Below are 17,560 nucleotides of genomic sequence, written 5' to 3'. Positions count from 1 at the left end.
CTGCAGAGTCTAAATTCTCACTCACTCCCCAAAGCAGGACCCTATGATGTATTATGGTAAGAAATGGCCTGATATTCTGGGATCACATAGAAGGGACATTTAAGCAAGACTCTTTGACCAAGCAAGACTTTATGAAAGAGGTGATTAATAAGCCACTGACTCAGCTGGCCAAGGGAAAGGAGTGCAGACAAGTGGAAGAGACAACAAATATAGTAAATCAGTAGGCAAAGCACTGTAAATTCCTTCAAGATTAATGAGGCACAGCAGTCATTACATGTCTAATGTGCTCTTTAAAAGCAGCCCAGAATATGCCCAGCAAAGGTATAAACTATCTAATTTAAAAGAACAAATAATATATGTTATGAGTTGAACTGTGTGCCCCCAAAGGTATGTTAAAGTCCTAATTCCCAGTACCTCAGAATGTGACCTTATTTGTAAATGGGGCTGTTGCAGCTGTAATTAGCTAAAATGAGGTCATACTGGAGTATGCGGGCCTATAACCCAATATGACTGGTGTCCTTACAGGAAGAAGAAAATGCCATTCAAAAGACACACACACACACACACACACACGTGACGAAAGAGGCACAGATTGGAATGATGTGGCTGAAAGCCAAGGAAAACCAGGGACTGATGGCTACCACCAAAAGCTGGGAAAAGGCAAGGAAGGATTCTACGCAGAATCTCAGAGGGAGTATTATGGCCCTGCTAACACCATGATTTCAGAATTCTAGACTTCCAAACTGTGAGAGAATAATTTCTGTTGTTTAAGCCACCTAGTCTATAGCACTTTATTACAGCAGCCCTAGAAAACTAATACAATGTACAACTATGCAATTCAGGCACTTGTACGATTTTGGAATTAGGGAACTCTTTAGGCTAATATGAGACATTACCTGATGTAGAATTTATATATCTCATGAAATGTGTTTCCATGTATTTTATATAACACACGTAATGCTTTTGCGTTATTTTAGAAAACTCTTTCCAAAATGATTGCTTACAGTCCATCTTCTTGATGGCACTGTGAAGAGTTATTCAAAATGGTAAATTGTTCTGATTATAAATGCAATGCAAAAGATCGCTTAGGGCTTCCCTGGCGCAGTGGTTGAGAGTCCGCCTGCCGAGGCAGGGGACACCGGTTCATGCCCCGGTCCGGGAAGATCCCACATGCTGCAGAGCAGCTGGGCCCGTGAGCCATGGCCGCTGAGCCTGCATGTCCGGAGCCTGTGCTCCGCAACGGGAGAGGCCCGTGTACTGAAAAGAAAAAAAAAAAAAAACCTAAGGGAAAAAAACTATATTGTAGGATATCTACCACTTAAAAATCTCCTCATATGTCAAATAATACATATCTGAAAATATGTCAATGGGAGTATTCTTCTAATAATAAAAATACAAAGCCAAATCATCAATGTCTATGTAGTTATTCAGAACTTCTACATTAAAAGAATTGCAACTATTTACCATAAAATGATCCATTTTAACTATGTACAATACAACTAATAGATTCTCAATTATATATTGATAGGCAATATTGATTTCCTTCTATCTTCTGGAAATGCCCTGATAATTTTAAAAAGCTTATTTCATGTCAACTGCTGTAATAAAATAATGGTTATGGTCTCATCACTCTTATATATTTTTCATTGAAATATGTAGATTTCAAAAGGAGACATCTAATTTCTAACTTTCATGTGATCTGTATATTCAATTATTTTGACTCTGTTTTGATATCCATTTTCTGATCACTCTGAAGATCCAATTTTGACCATGAGAGGCAAAGCTGTCAAAACCAAACAAATCCTCAGTCTGTATTTATATTGTAAATCTCCATCACATGACATTCCTTGCAAATGAACTTGCAAACTTTCAATGCTTAGATTTAATTCGAGTAGAAGACATATTTTTCAAGAGATGAGGAGAATAAATGAGGACAATATACTCCACACGCATGCTAATTTAATTAAATTTAATTAAACATCCTACCTTGGCTAGTTTCTTGTGGTTTACCTTTACAAGTCTTCAGGAAAAGTAGAAGTACAATAATTCTGAATCAGAATTAAGCAACATAAGGTCAGCAGAAAGGGAGCAGAAACTAGGATTGATTAGGTGTATAAACACACTCCTCATTAGGTTTGAGTCCAGGAGATATGTACTGTCATATGCTGGAGTTGCCTCAGGAAAGAAAATCTGAGACAAGAGATTACAAGTAGATAGTTTATTTTCAGAATTAATCCCAGGGAAGCCAAGTAGGGGGCTGTGTAAAGTGACATAGAGAAGGAGAAAAACCGATACAACAAAGTGTTATTATGCTAGTCACTGCTGAGAGTGACTGGGGCTCCATTCTACTGGGACCCTCTAAGGAGCCATGTAGAATATGTTACAGAATTGCCTGACCAAGGGGGCATGTATCGACTGGATCTACTCCCTATTGACCAAAGAGCTGCTTTTCAAACAGCAATTAGTACTCTGCTGTAGAAAGTTTAGTTTTGTTCTAGAATCTAAAGTTTTGTGCTGTGACTCTATTCTTAGGACCTAATAAAAGATCCACACAGCATCTGTGTCCAACACCTTGCCTGAGTAGCAAGGCAGTTTGCACTAAAACCTGGACTTGCTGCAGAGCCCTCTCTTCCTCTGAGTCCTACTTGAAAATCATAGCCTTTAAAGTTGCCTGATAAAGTGACTTGTAGTATTTCCAAATGTAGTAATATGCAGCTCCTAAAGTTCAAAAAAGTTTACCATATGCTGGACCTCCTTCTTAGTGGTGGGCTTGTGAGGAGCAACAACTTTTTTATAACCTTAGATGGAATGTCCTAGCATGCCCCAGACCATCAGACTCCAAAAATCTTCTCCAATTTGACAGACTACTAATATTCTGGTACTGTATTTCTCATCCTCTGGCATGTGTTTGTCTTATATGGCATCCAAAGTACTTGCTACATCCTGTTCAAAAGGTCAAAATGAAATGATATAATGAACATAATGGACTAGTATAATGTTATGTAGATTATGAAGATAATCAAATTCCTTGTGCACTATAATGTTACAGAGAGTGACAGAGTTCATCCTGACCCAGGGCAGAGCACAGCTTCTTCTTGAGAAATGAAAAGCATTCATTTATCAGATGACTAGCTATACACCAGCTAGTATCAGAGGTGTATCAATTTGTTCCAGTGCAGACAATACATCTGGTCCAGATTACAGCTAGCTCAAAATACATTAGTTAAAGCCAGGCATATGATCAAAACCAACTTCAAGGGGAGAGTAAGAAATACTCCACCTACTCTACTGGGTTACCTGCAATTGTGTAGTGATGACAGTAATAGCTGATAATTATTAACTTTATAGAATTATTATGTTGTATCAATAATGGAATCACAAATATGGTGATGATTGACTAAGTATTTACTTTTTGCTAGGTACTCCACTAAATGATCAACATGTATTATCTCATTAAGTACACGGACTAACGTTTTTGCAAGTATCTGGAACTGTATGATAAATGTTTCTTCTAACATCAGGACTGTCCATGGAATTAAACAAATGATAAACTCTGAAATAACTGCAAATGGATTCAGATCTCCTGAGGAACAAAAATGACCCTTTATATTCATGAGGATTTTTATTAAATTAAAAAAAAACCTTTGGTTAATGCTGATATACTGGGAATAAAATGTATCAGTAGTTTTGGAGTAAAGTGTTGAACCAAAAGAGGCTTTCCATATTCTATATTAAAAGTAATGGTAACAAAACTATTTGAAGGTGTGACATCAATGATCAGAAAGGCTATAAGAGCTTTCTCCTAAACAGCTATGGTGAGTATATTTCCTCTTGTAACCATGACCTTAATAAAGATGTATGTCACCAGGGGATGAGACTGTGTGTGTGTGGCGGGGTGGGGGGGACTGTGAAGTTACTCACTGATATAAAATTTGTGATTAATAAATTTTTGCATACTTCTCCTAAACCCTTTCCCATATTCTATCCAAAGATACATTGAAAAAATATTAGTTGTTTCAGTTGGAGAGTCTCTCACATGATGCAGAAAACAGGTCCAGTATGTCAAATATCCTATTGTTTAAATCATTTACAAGAGGACTATATTCATAATTCATTTGTTATTGGTGTGGTAATATTGAGGGAGAAAGAACAGAGGAAGGAGGGAAGAAGGGAGAGAAGGAATGAAAGAAGGAAGGAAGGAGAAAAGAAAAGAAGGAAAATTAAGAGAGTAGGTAGCAAAATCCTGAAATTATGGATATCCAGAAGTAATATTAGGTTGGTAGATTTACTGACAAACCCTTGTCTTTCTTTCTTACCTTCCCACATACTTTTATAATAAGCCCTCCTTAAATGAGGTAGTCTGAACACAGTTCTAGTCCTTGCAAGCTAAAAAAAGCTAATTAACAGAGATGCAAAAGCTCTGTAGTGCATTACAGCACAAAAATATTGAAATTTATTGAAATGCATTTAATTTAGACTATAGAAATGCTAAAAATCTTTTTTAAAATTTACTTATTTCAAATATGTTCGACGTTGGAGTCTAAATATAAATTACTTAAAAATAATATAAAGCCAATATATATTTTATTATGTACCAATATAATGCTTACTATGTACCATATATATATGTATATATGTGTATATACAAAATATATGTACATATATATTTACACATACATTTAACTTTTGAAAGGAGTCTATGATATAGATAAGATGGTTAGCATCATCGCTATTATATAGATAAGAAAACTGAGGCACAGAGAACAGAGAGGTTAAGGAACTTTCCCAAGGTCACACTAGTAGTCATGATGGATCCTGGATTATATCCAGGCAGTCCCAGTACCATGCTCTTAACCACTGCTATGTACTGACCTTCTTCACTTATTTTATTTTAAAGAAAATTTTAAAGAATCTAGAAAAAAATGCTGCCTTAGAACACTTGTAGAAATGGAAATTTTTATGACTCTCGCCACAGGAATAGGCAACAGATTAAGAAATCTTCTGAAGAGTGAATGAGGAACTTCTCTCTTTCACTGCATTATCATATTTAGATTAGACATAGGAGCAAGAAAGTCATTCCAGCTTCATGGTATCAGCCAAGAAAAATTATCCTCAGGACCAGATGCCAACAGCATGCCCTTTAGTATTCGGACAGGATACAAAGGCCCAGCTGTTCTGTCAGCCTTCCTTATACAGTTTGTTGACAAAGAAGAGGCCCAGTTAATTTTCCAAATATGCAATATAAACTGAAACTGATTCACCTGCAAACACCTGAATTACTTCTAGGAATGAAGAAATAATAATACTGAAATAATAAATTTTTCATAGGCTCATAACACACTGAAACGTTTCCAAAAATGGAATTTCTCAGGAAAAATAAATAAGACAATAACCTACTCCTGTTTTTCAGAACTACTTTTGGATTGGCCAGAGCTCAAAGATTGCATCCAGACTGCTGAATCACGAAAGGGAAGATGTATGGAGAAAATAAGAAACAGCTAATATTAAGGGAATGTAAGGATGAAGATAGAGGGAGAGGAACAGCTGGGATGACTTAAAAACAAAGATAAGTTGCATTTTTAAGTAAAATTTGAAGTTCAGAAGCTGCAGAACTTGGTACATTCATTGTGGGAATAATGGGAGCATCAATGAGTCTTCTCTTGTGGCCTCTTTTAGGTTTACTCGGACCTTCCTACTTTGATCCCAACTTTTTTACTCTGGAATTTTTATTCTATGTATATAAATTAAGAAAATCAAATTATAACAACACTAAACTTTCTTTGGGATAATATTCTTGAGTTAGTGTTATCATTTTTTAATTTTAGTAAAATTATTTTCATTGGACTATACTCTTTTCTGCATAAATCTGAAAATAAAAATGCTTTACATATCAGCTTCATCTACATCACATTTTAACAATTATTGCTTCTGTGCTTATATATTTAGTTTTGCAATCATTTTTTCTACTAAGTCTAATTATATTGGGTCAAATTTTCTGCAGCTCAATTTTATTGAGACAATTTTATTCTTTAATAAATTTTCAGTTCTTAGCAAGTGTCATAATTTGCAATTTTAGCCACTATGTATTTTAATATTTTTCAATATTTTAAAATAATTTTTCCTAGATTATTTTTACTGTTTTCCATTTTATCAGCAGCATAAGTTTTATAAAACATATTTCACCATTTCAGTTTATTTATGGTCTTATCAATCTACTGCTTCGTTCTGTGAAGTTCATATGCTTATTTTTATTTGTTCCTCAGGGTCAAAATTGTACAGTCAAAACATCCTTGAGGATTAAAGAGTTAAGGATGACAGGACCAAAAGACAAGATAGAAATGATGAGAGACTTTATAATCTCCACATTGTTCTTTACTTTCCCGTATATAGTCGTGTTAGCTGGATTTTTTTTTTTCTGTAATACAAATACTTAAAATATGTAACTTTATCTACCAAATGAGACTTCTTTTCCATCACAGTGTTTGTATTTAATACCAATCCATATTTTGAACCAGTCAGGTTAAATATATGACAATAAGAATTGGCAATTAATGAATAAAAACATCGTGAATATTCTGTATCTGAATTAAATTTTTACATCATAGATACATAGCCTAACTATACTATCTTATATCTAACTCCTTTTTTCACTCCTACAAGCTTTTTCTTTGCTCATTGTTTGTAATTTTAGTGACCTTTGAAAGTCTCAATTTCTGTTCCTGCTACTAAATTAGCTATGAAAGCTGTAGCTGCTGACTCTTGAGAACCTGAATTCATACAGCACCTACAAACATTTGTTTTTTCGAGGTTTTCTATGGATATAATGACTAGGAGTAAGGAAAGTACATGTGACCTCATTCATCACATTCTTCGAACAAATGCTTCCTCCACTGCAATTATGTCATCGTGAAATCATGTTCCACATTCTAAAATAAACTCTTTGCCATATGAATTGTTATCTGACTGAGATATTTTTGTAGTTGTCTTTTTTAACAGCCTCCTTAGAAATGTCTTTTAAATTTCTCACAATACCAAAACAAAAATTTCTTTTTTTTGTCTTATCCACGTGAATACTTCAAGCTTGAATGTTCAGCAGTCACTACTCTTATCCTGCATTGCACACATACTTGAATGTCACACACACACATACACACACAAACACATTTTTAGCTAAATCATCTAAAATGTACACTTTTTGACTTCCAAGAAAAGTGAAAGAGAGTTTTCCACAATATCACGGTTCGGGACTCACCTGTGGACGTGGATGTCCTGTGACCAGACAGGTCAATTCCAGGGTTTCTCCTTCCCTTATAGTGTAGACCCTTTCCGAGTAGCGCTCCTCCTCAATGTTACAGGCCAAGCCTGAATGCACAATACGAACCGTGGGGGGAGCTGTCAAATCAGGAAGAAGAGAGACAAGATACATAAAAAGATAAGCAAACTGTCTTCCCCTGATCATCATGGTTGTTATGGCAATTCTTATTAGACTTTACCACTGTCAGATCCATCAGTCTTAACACTTTGAACATCCCCAAGGGATTAAAGATTTTGCCGAACAGAAAAGTTCAAGTTTACCTTGCAGTCACCAACACAGTCTGAAAATGGCAAAGGGGAATAGGGTAATGGGGAAAAATTGGTGATTCAGTAAATCACCATCATTACAAGACCAATGATAAAACTTGATTGTTAAAATGTGATAGTTCCCTTCCTCTCTGAAATCTAAAATTTAATATAGTAAGGGATGTTGTCCAAAAACTAGGTAGTGCAAAAGAAAGACCATCAGAAAGGAAAAAGGAATGTGAATTAAAGACATTGCCATTTTTCTATTAATTTTATAAGTCGTGTGGTGTAACTAGGGAGCTAAAGAATAGGAAGATTTGGTTATCTGGAATTGAACACCAACTTAGTTTTCAATATTTATAGACTCCTGTATTAATATGAGCAAAAAACAATCACTGAATTAAGCCACTGATGAAGGCCATAAATCACTGATGTCTAAGTATAAAATTCTGATTCAGGATAGACTTCTCATGAAACTGTCCAAATTCCATAATATAATTTTCTCCGACTTCAGTGTCACAGGGGCCTATAAAACTTGACTAGCATTCATTGACTTACATATCATTGGAAACCCACTGTATGCAAAAATTCTTTTGGTAATGAGAAATACTTAGATAATAAGATATGCTTCTTGTCATCAAGGAGATTACTGTGACTAGCTTCAAACTGGAGATCATCCCCATTTGTGAATTCAGCACTTTTGTTTGTAATACATTTGGAGTGGAGGCAAAAAGTTTAAAAGAGTAGTTCTTACATTCAGTATGCATAATAAACTCCCCAGGAACTTGTTTAAAACATAGATGTCAGAGGTATACACAGAGACTGCTATATGTCTGCAGAAAACCCCTGGAATCTGCCTTTTTACAGAACATCCCAGGTGATGACAATGACAGTGCTACTCAGACCAGATCATTAGAAATAATTTTCTAATGGCTCTTATAAATATTTGTTTATTAAAGAAAATACACCATGGGATAAAATGTCCTTTTCTTTTAATTTTTTTCAAGTAATTAAACATCATGCTATGCATCCTTTCACTGGTTTAAAAAATTAAATAAACCAATTTTTTAAGTTTGTTTAAAAACTTAAACAAACCAAATAATTTTTTGGTCTTATAAAACCAATTTATCAAAAATTTTCTACCATGTCTTCAGACTCTGTCTAGACACTGTAATAATTTGCCTAGTTTTAAGACATTAGAAATCATCTGTAGTGTTTATCTGGGTATTCTGATATATTTCACACAAGGTTTCCTACAAATCATTTCCTATAGTGATCAAATTTAAACTTCAATTTAGACAAGTAATACTAGAAAGCTACTTATTTTAAAACATCTGTCATACAACTGTATACGTATTATGGAGGTGAACAAACTAATGACAATCAATAAACACTTGCAAAATATAAATAAAAAATTGTTAAGTAAAAAAATAGAGATTCATTACCTTGAAATATATTTCTTTGCCAAATTTAGCCTAACAAGTGATAGCCTACATGTTTATTAATACATCTAATTATATAGTAACATGACATCTTTTCCAGATTTACACTTATTTTTGTTTTAATTTCAAATCAATGAATAGTATTGTTATTTTTAAGACATACTTATTATGCAAATAAGTAACTTCATTTAAAACATTTAAATTATACAGTAAGCACACTGTGTTCATCTACAAGGGTAAATTTTCTGCTATTTTCTTCTGTATTTTAACACATTCTTGGAAAAGGTAATTGCCTATATACTGTAGTCATTATGAACCTACCACCTATCTTATAAGAGGGTGGAATATTCTACCAAATTATAAATGTTAAAGATGTATTTTTCCTAGTATGCATTAAAATATGTGATCAGTACTTTAGAATCTCAATGATAAGATGAAAATTTTGGAAGCTTCCTTTAACTCTTTTGGTCTGCAGAAAGTCCAACTGAAAAGGTCTTAAAATTCATCCAGGTGAATTCTCTTATTTCCAAATTAGGGAAGGAAAGCCCAATGACATCAGATGACCTGGCTACAGGCTTGCAGCTAGTTGTGGCCTAAATGAGACCAGGACCACTGTTCCTAGGCTCCTTTTACTACCTCATGCTATTAAAACTATGCCTGGCACAGTTAAAGTAGGGTTAAATAACTTCTAAACTAGACCTAGACTACACTAGGGGAATAAAAAAGATTGAGAAACAGTTCATGAAGTTAAAGCACCATAACTAGATCAGCAATATAAACACTATAATTGTTCCAAACGTAACCAGTGTAACATTGTCCCAATTCACCATCCTGTCTCCAGTCCCTATCAAATCCATGAAATCTTACAATTTCCCAAATAATATATTGTAACTTCTTTTTTCATCATGCTGTATTCCTGCCTAAGAATCTATAATGTCTCCCTATGACATTTCACAGAGTCCAAATCACCCCACATGGCATTTAGGTGCCCTGTAAATGGTCCTCATACTGATTATCCAACCCAAAATCCCACTTCTCTGTAACAGCAGCCCAACATCAGTGGGAAGATAAAGAGCACTGAGAATTCAAGTGTCTTTGATCATGATGTTTCCCCATCTAGAATTCCCACCCTGATCTTTGGACCAATGTTGCTGAAACCTTCTTGGATTACTTAGCAATGATTCTCTTCTCTTTTTTCCAGAAAATCTGTATTGCCCAGAGATTCTCCTTTTTCTTAACATTCTAACTTGATAGGAAGCACCTTATTACAAGGATGAACATAATTTTCAGCATCTATTCCACATCACATAATTCATAGCACAAAGTAGGTATTTAATAATTAATTTATAATTTTAAGCATATACCACTATAAGGACTTTAACATATTTTAGCAAAAATATTAACCATTATGGGGCTTCCCTGGTGGCGCAGTGGTTGGGAGTCTGCCTGCCGATGCGGGGGGCGCGGGTTCGTGCCCTGGTCCGGGAGGATCCCGCGTGCCGCGGAGCGGCTGGGCCCGTGAGCCATGGCCGCTGGGCCTGCGCGTCCGGAGCCTGTGCTCCGCAACGGGAGAGGCCGCAGCGGTGAGAGGCCCGCGTACCGCAAAAAAAAAAAAAAAAAAAAAAAAAAAAAAATTAACCATTATGGCACTGAATTTGCCTGCTTTAAATATATATGCAATTTTCAGTACTATATCTGAAACAAAACATGTTTTATCCTCTGCCTTGTTAGAGAAAACCTCAATTCATCATCCTGAAATTGGACTAAGGGTTATGATCTCCATTGCCCTGTAGAGGAAGCAATGAATTAAAATGTTAAAATATTACAAGAGACTAATATTCATCCAAATTTGCTTGCAGTAAGCCAAATCCCATTATATAAAATCTTTCTAACACTAATCATATCAACTCCCTTAATTTGAATAAACTGGCTTTGGGTTCAAGAGGTCAGCCTAAAAGGGCAAAAGAGAGACATTCTTTTATCTTGTTAGAGTATATCCAAAGTCAAACCAAATTCTCACTGTATTCTGTTGGAGAAAGAACACAAATTCTTTCTTATTCTCCAATGGCAACAGCAACAGCACTTTTAAGCCTTTTATATCATATACAGATTTTCAAACATATATTTATTGAGCAACTGCTATAGATCAGGCACGAGGCTATGAGCTGAGAATATGAAGATTAATGCTATGAGCTGTGCCCTCTATGGGTTTATAGCCTATTGGGTCTGTCCAATTTATATATATTATATATAAAATACAAAAATAATAAAACAATTACAGTTGAGCAGAATAGATATTCTAACAGAAGGAAGTGAAAAGACCATAACAGGACAAAGCAGAAGCTGACTAAATCTGCCTGGTGGATTCCAACAGGTTTCATGAAGCCAGTGACATTTAACTTAGGTTTGGAAAAATGCATGTGGTGAAACGAATTCCAGAGAAAGGAAATAGTGTGTTCAAAGGCATGTCTATAAGAGACTGCCTGCAGTGTTTAGGAAATAACTACATGAACATGTGGTCTACATAGCTTATAATATACTCCAAACCTTGACACCAGTGCCACTCTCTCAATTTGCCATGATGTCATGATGTCTCCAGACATAAGAGACTGTATAGCCCTGCGAATGGAAATGATGGGAGAAACCTACTTGAGAGTTCTTGTTAGACAGGACTTGAGGATTGACTGATGAGGGAGCGAGGGGGCAGGAGTTAAGATGACAGTGAAGTTTATATTTTGGTTAAATAGCTGAAAGATACATTTTTAAATAGAAAATACTCTCTTGATCACTATGGACTCCCCATTATTCACAGTTGGGAGAGACTTAAGATGAGGGGCTCTGAGCCCAAATCACGGAGGGCTTTGTTAGAGTGAGGACTTAGATGGGAAGTGTTTTTGAAGGAGAAGCTTTTTCCATGTTTTCTGAAGGACATGCTGTTATTAGCCAGTAATAAGTTTGGTATTAGGAGTTTTCTCTCTTCTAAGAACCCCAAGCAAGAGTATTGTACTTTGGTAAATCCTTCAAATCCCTGGTCCAACTATTCTTTGGGAATTCAAGTTGCCAGTAAAATCTCACCACTATGCTACACTACGTCAAGGTAACTTATGTTCTTGGCGCAGGTCACAGATCCCCTGGGATAGCTAGTGTGGAGAGAGGGAGCTCACGGAACCTCTGTTAGAAGCTCCAGTGGAGACATCAGTGAGCCACCCTGCACCATCATCTCTCACACACTCTAGATTCTGTTCAGAGACAGAGACTCAGAGACAGATAGATAGAATGTCTCACACCTTTCTACTCTCAGGTGGCTAGAGATAACAGAACTAACACTACTGCTTACACCATTCTCTTAGCAGGATCAGTTTTGCTTGTAAAGCAAACAAAATAATCAAATTTCCTTCTATTTTTCTACTGGTCTAAGTAATTACTTGATTTGATAAAACATTTATCAGTTTTCTATGACATCTTACATTTATCTAATTAACATTGCCAATAATTGGTCTCTTCTGCTTATTTCACAATTCCAATGTAGCACATGTGACTAGTACTTCTAAAGCATTGTGTCTTCCATTCTTCTTATTTTCTCTCTTTCCTACCTGAGTTACTAGTTTAAAATACTACATGAGTTGTCTCCTCCCCGCCTTTTCACAATAATCTCCCAATGTGACTTTTAAATTAAGTATTGTGTATACAGGTATAGTCTATAATTATCCCTCTTCTTGTTGACAACTCTTTTGCCTAATGTCTTTTGCCTTAGGCTCATTATATTACATATATTAATATCAAAAACTCAGATAGGGAAGGGGAGAATATGAACATTTGGGAGAGTAGGTAAAATTTTAGATTTAGATGCTGATGTTGAGCTGTCCAACAACTGAAAAGTTGTTGCTGCACATAAAATTTAGAGCTTTTAAATGGTAGTCGATGGCTGACAGCAATAGAATAGACAAAATCTCTAAAACAGAGCATGTAGAGGGAGAAATTAAGAGGATAATGATAGAACCACAAGGAATGTGAATTCTTGATAGAGAATTGGTGTCCATAAGATTATGAATACAGAGAGGCCAAGAAAAGAGACTCAGAGGTAGAAGGAAAACAAAGAAAATGCAGTGCTTTAAAAGTTACACAAAGAGATGCTCAAGAACGGTGAACTGTCCAAAACTGTCACTTACAACAGAGCTGTCAATTAGGAGGAGCATAGACAAAAGGTCATTCCCAATGATAGTTAGGAGGGCATTGGTGAATTTCAAGTGAGATCTGGCTGTAGAACAATAGCGGCAAAAGATGAAGGAGGTGAGTTTTGAGAAAGAGAAAAGTCTTAGCAGGTCAAACCAAGCTTCAGGCAAAAAGTAAAGCTGCTCCTGAGGTTTACCCACACGTAAAAGAAATGATAAGTATAAAACAGTAAGTATAAAACAGAATATTTTAACAATATTTATACCACCATCTCAGGATTGCAAAGACTAATTATTTACATTATAAGAAACAAACCATAATGTTTGTATTTCCAACATAAACTGTAACTTTTACCAATACTACACTATTTTTCTACTATCCTTCAACATTCTTTTAAAATTAATTTTCCCTAAAACCCGACTTTCTTTTTTTCTTATCTTTTTGTTCTTTTACTCTTTTACAAGTTTAACTCTGATAACTTCTGTACCAAATACGCAGAAATCTCTCAAAATGGTCTAATCTCTTCTGTAAAAATAAAAATCAAGGTTAATCCTCACAGAACATAAATATGCTTAATCTCTCCCATATTAAAGAATGGAGACAAAACAACATTTATCCTCCCATCACCAGGCCTCCTCTTGCCTTTCCTTCACAGCCAATGAATAGAAATAACGGTACCCACTCTATGTCATACTTCCACAGCTGCTTTGCAATCCTCAGGCCACAGCAGTCTGGCATCTGCCCTATCATTTGTATTTATAAAAGAATAAGGCAGGAATATAGAAGACCACTTTGCTTAACTGCTAATTATTTGTCATTATTTTGATCTCGTACATCTCCTTCAGTCTTCGTTTACCAGACTTCATTTCTATGCAACTATGAGGATCTTTTAAAATTATACACTTGTTCTACACTTCAAAACAATAAAAAATATTACTACCTCCCACTATTATTCTTACAACCATGAATATAATCATATATCGAAACATGCAGATAGCAGAATGTTCAATTTATATGTCCATTCCAACAATTTCCTCAAAAAATAGTTAAAATCCATCTGTCATTGTCATTTAAATAATCCCAAATAGGACAATATCTTGATACACAAACAATTTACAGATTATTTTTCATCAGCTTTTAGCTCATTTGAGTTGTTTGATTCCATTGGTTATTTTGAATTAACTACAATTTCAGCATCAATGTGAATTTATTTCCCTACCTCTTTCCCCTCATCCTTCATACTTGGTTAATACTGTACTCCTGTCCACTGGAGGGAAATACATTTTTATCTTTAATTTGATGAGTTATAATATGAAAGTACTAAGATCATATTGATATTTTGGATTTAATCAAAAGAAGATCATATCTACCTCAGTATGACTTTGGTGAAAGGCTCTAAATATGAAAGATTTTGGATATTTTGTATTATTTCCTCAGCACACGTTGAGCAGCACTGTTATAAATTAATTGAACTGCCCTGAGAGACTCTGCAAAGCCCAAAGTAAGGTAAGAAAATTAAACCCTGAAGCCCCTGGTTCTAGAAAGCAGCTATTAATTTTTCCTAAATAACAGAGGTTGATATGATTTTTTAGGTTAGTGTTAGCCAAGAATTTAAAGCAAAGAGCTTAAATTGCTTAAATTTTTAATTTAAACGTAAGTTATCTGTTATATACAATAGATACTATTTAAGATGGAAGAACGTTCGTCACTGAAGAAAATGACATTAAATAACAATGTAATTGTGTTCATGAAATTTTAAAGTTAAACAAAAAAAGCCATAATGCAATTTAAATTTTAAAGTTAAAAACAATGAGAAAAGCAATAATGTTTTTGTGTAAAAGAATTACCTTGTAATGTCATCTTTTAACATTCTCGAGTCAAGGTACTAACTTTACAAAAAACTGAATACATAACGGTAAAATATTAATCCGAATTATCTTCCACAAAATGACATATGTGTCCTATGCTTCTTAAATGAAACAATATAAAATTTTTAAATATTACTAAATTAAGGTTTTTACATTAACTTCAGATTTCATCAGAAATATGGTTTTTTCTGTTTTCATCTCAAAACATCACCTATTAATTCCTAAGGCTAAAACTTCAAAGACCCTAGTAGGTTTTATAGATTTAAAAATATATAAATTTCACTGAATCTAAGGTTCTTAACATTCTTTTCAAATTCAGCATTTGAACAACCTCTGACACGCGTGCTGGAGAGGAACCATGTGCCCCAAAGTCTGACATAGACATCTGCATCTCTACGTGGATGTTCCTACCCCAAGCCCTTCACTATGTTCTTTCCAGTATTTTCCAGGAGAAACATATGAAAGCAATATTTGAAAGGTTATCAAATATTTCATTAATCTCATATTTTGCTCACATAGGACTTGACTGAACTAAGCTGTGTGCTATCACTTAAAGGTAAATATTGTGGTGAACTGTGCTTTCCCCATGTAGGTAGAAATGTGAGATTCTATACACAAGTTCCTTTTTCTATATTGGATCCAATGCCACATCCTGAATTGTCTCCATCTAAAGGTTGAATCATGTTTCTATCTAATCAGTAAATTTTAGGAGGAAAAACCCCAAAAAAACTACTCCAGAAATTTTGGCAGCTAGGCCATAGACTGTCATTACAAAAAAAAAAAAAAAAAAAACTGACATAAACACAAGGGAGTCGCCTCTTTTATGGTACCATTCTTTATGTGCTTTGAGTCATGATGGAAGCAGAGTAAAGGATGCAGAAAAACTTATAATGCTACAAGAGGGGGCAGCCTTTAATCCTTAAAACCTTGATTAGGTTTTCCCCCTCTAAATCAAACTTGTGAAATGGTTTCCTCTTACTAATGTCTGAAGCTATATATCATGTGGTCAGTGAACCTTCCAAAGTTCTTGGAACCAAATCTTCCTGACTCTCATGAATTATCAGAGCATCTTATGAGATCAGGACTCCTGAACCCACAGGTACTAATTACATCATTTTTAAACTCTCTGGACTGAAATGTATACCTAAATGTACTCACCCTTCTCTAGAATTAAGAGCTTCTCAGCTTTCTTGGAAAGAACTACAAAGCCCCAGCAAATACTAACTAAAATGAAATTAGTGTCATCATTGTGCTCCAACCTTAATCACAAATTGGGTATTTAGAGACAGCTATTATTTCTTCCAGTCTAGCTAACCAACAAAACAAATGAGATTTCCTACAGAATATGCCAAAAATGAAAACTTCAATTTGCTTCTCCAAGAGTGGCAATGGCAGGCAGAGGATTTTGAGGATCTGGCCTGACAATTTCTCCATTGTTTCTCTCCATTGAGAAATCACTGCTGCTGCTTGTGACTAGCCCCAAGAAGGACAAGATCCTCAGCATGTCACAAAAATGCCTTTCAAACCCCAGAATAGAGGAATCAGTGTGATAATGACACACACCCAGAGTCCCCTTCAGAACTGGGCAGAAGAGCAATTATCACAAAGCAAGAATGATTCGGACTCCACCAGGCAACACTCATAGATTAAGAACTTAGCAAACACCGGGAACCTGTGCAAAGCTTGTTATTTATGACAATCTCTAGCTCTATCTAAAATCATAAAAAGTATATTTTTAATTTCCACTTGAAAAAATAAGACATCCCCAGTGAAGGTTAGTGAATATTCAAAGTTTAGTTTCATCTACAGTTCTGTCTTATTCTAGAAAAAAATTGTGTTATATATATGTTTTTTTTCATTTTGCCATGCTGCATCCTCATTTTAAAAACGACAGACATTCCTTTGTCTTTAGAATTTAGGGGGAAAGAACAGAATACAAAAAAAGGATTATCAATCATTTATAGTCCCATAGACAAAGAATATTTTTATTAAATTACTTAGTACCATAAGAGTTCAAAGTAAAAACATTTTTCTAAACCACGAAATGTGAAACAGAAGCACTTATTGGTAAATATCATCACTCAACCTCTAATTTTTTATTTAGGCTTGACAATTTCAAAGAAATATACTCAGGAGCTGAGGAACTACCCAAAATTTCTGTTCAAACATTAATTTCCATCTGTCTGAGGATGAAGTTTTGAAATTGTCCCTGTAAGTATCTCAGTGGTTCACCTCTGTGGCAATGTGACACGGCATTCCCCAGGAAGGCTCTTAGACCTGCCATCTCCCAGATCCCCTACCATCAGGTCACAGGGGCTGGACCTCCCACTCTCCTGCTCAATCACCTGTGCTCCTTCAGTCTGCCATCGAGCAAGACTCTGTGCTCAACTTTAAATAATTTCCACATTCTCCTAAATGAACTCATAAATACCCTTTCTAAGAATTGTCATAATTGTTATTAATGTTAGGATTTGTTAATAAAACAAACAATATAAGAAATCTGCAGTGTCACAAAAT

General features: G+C 35.1%; 1 protein-coding gene across 1 annotated transcript in view; it reads right to left on the bottom strand.

Annotated features, from left to right (window-relative positions):
* Positions 1–17,560, bottom strand: part of MDGA2 (MAM domain containing glycosylphosphatidylinositol anchor 2) — a gene marked incomplete at its 5' end in the record, with an annotated part of 828,838 nt that overhangs the window by 465,583 nt on the left and 345,695 nt on the right. The window contains one exon of the mRNA XM_082649132.1: positions 7,253–7,392. Within this exon, the coding sequence (XP_082505258.1) occupies positions 7,253–7,392 (140 nt within the window). The remainder of the gene's footprint in view (positions 1–7,252; positions 7,393–17,560) is intronic.

The sequence above is a fragment of the Grampus griseus genome (genome assembly GCF_964374135.1).
Source record: "Grampus griseus genome assembly, chromosome: 2".
NCBI classification, from domain to species: domain Eukaryota; kingdom Metazoa; phylum Chordata; class Mammalia; order Artiodactyla; family Delphinidae; genus Grampus; species Grampus griseus.
Note: the sequence above shows the minus strand (reverse complement) of the source record. Positions and strands in the feature narration are given on the sequence as shown.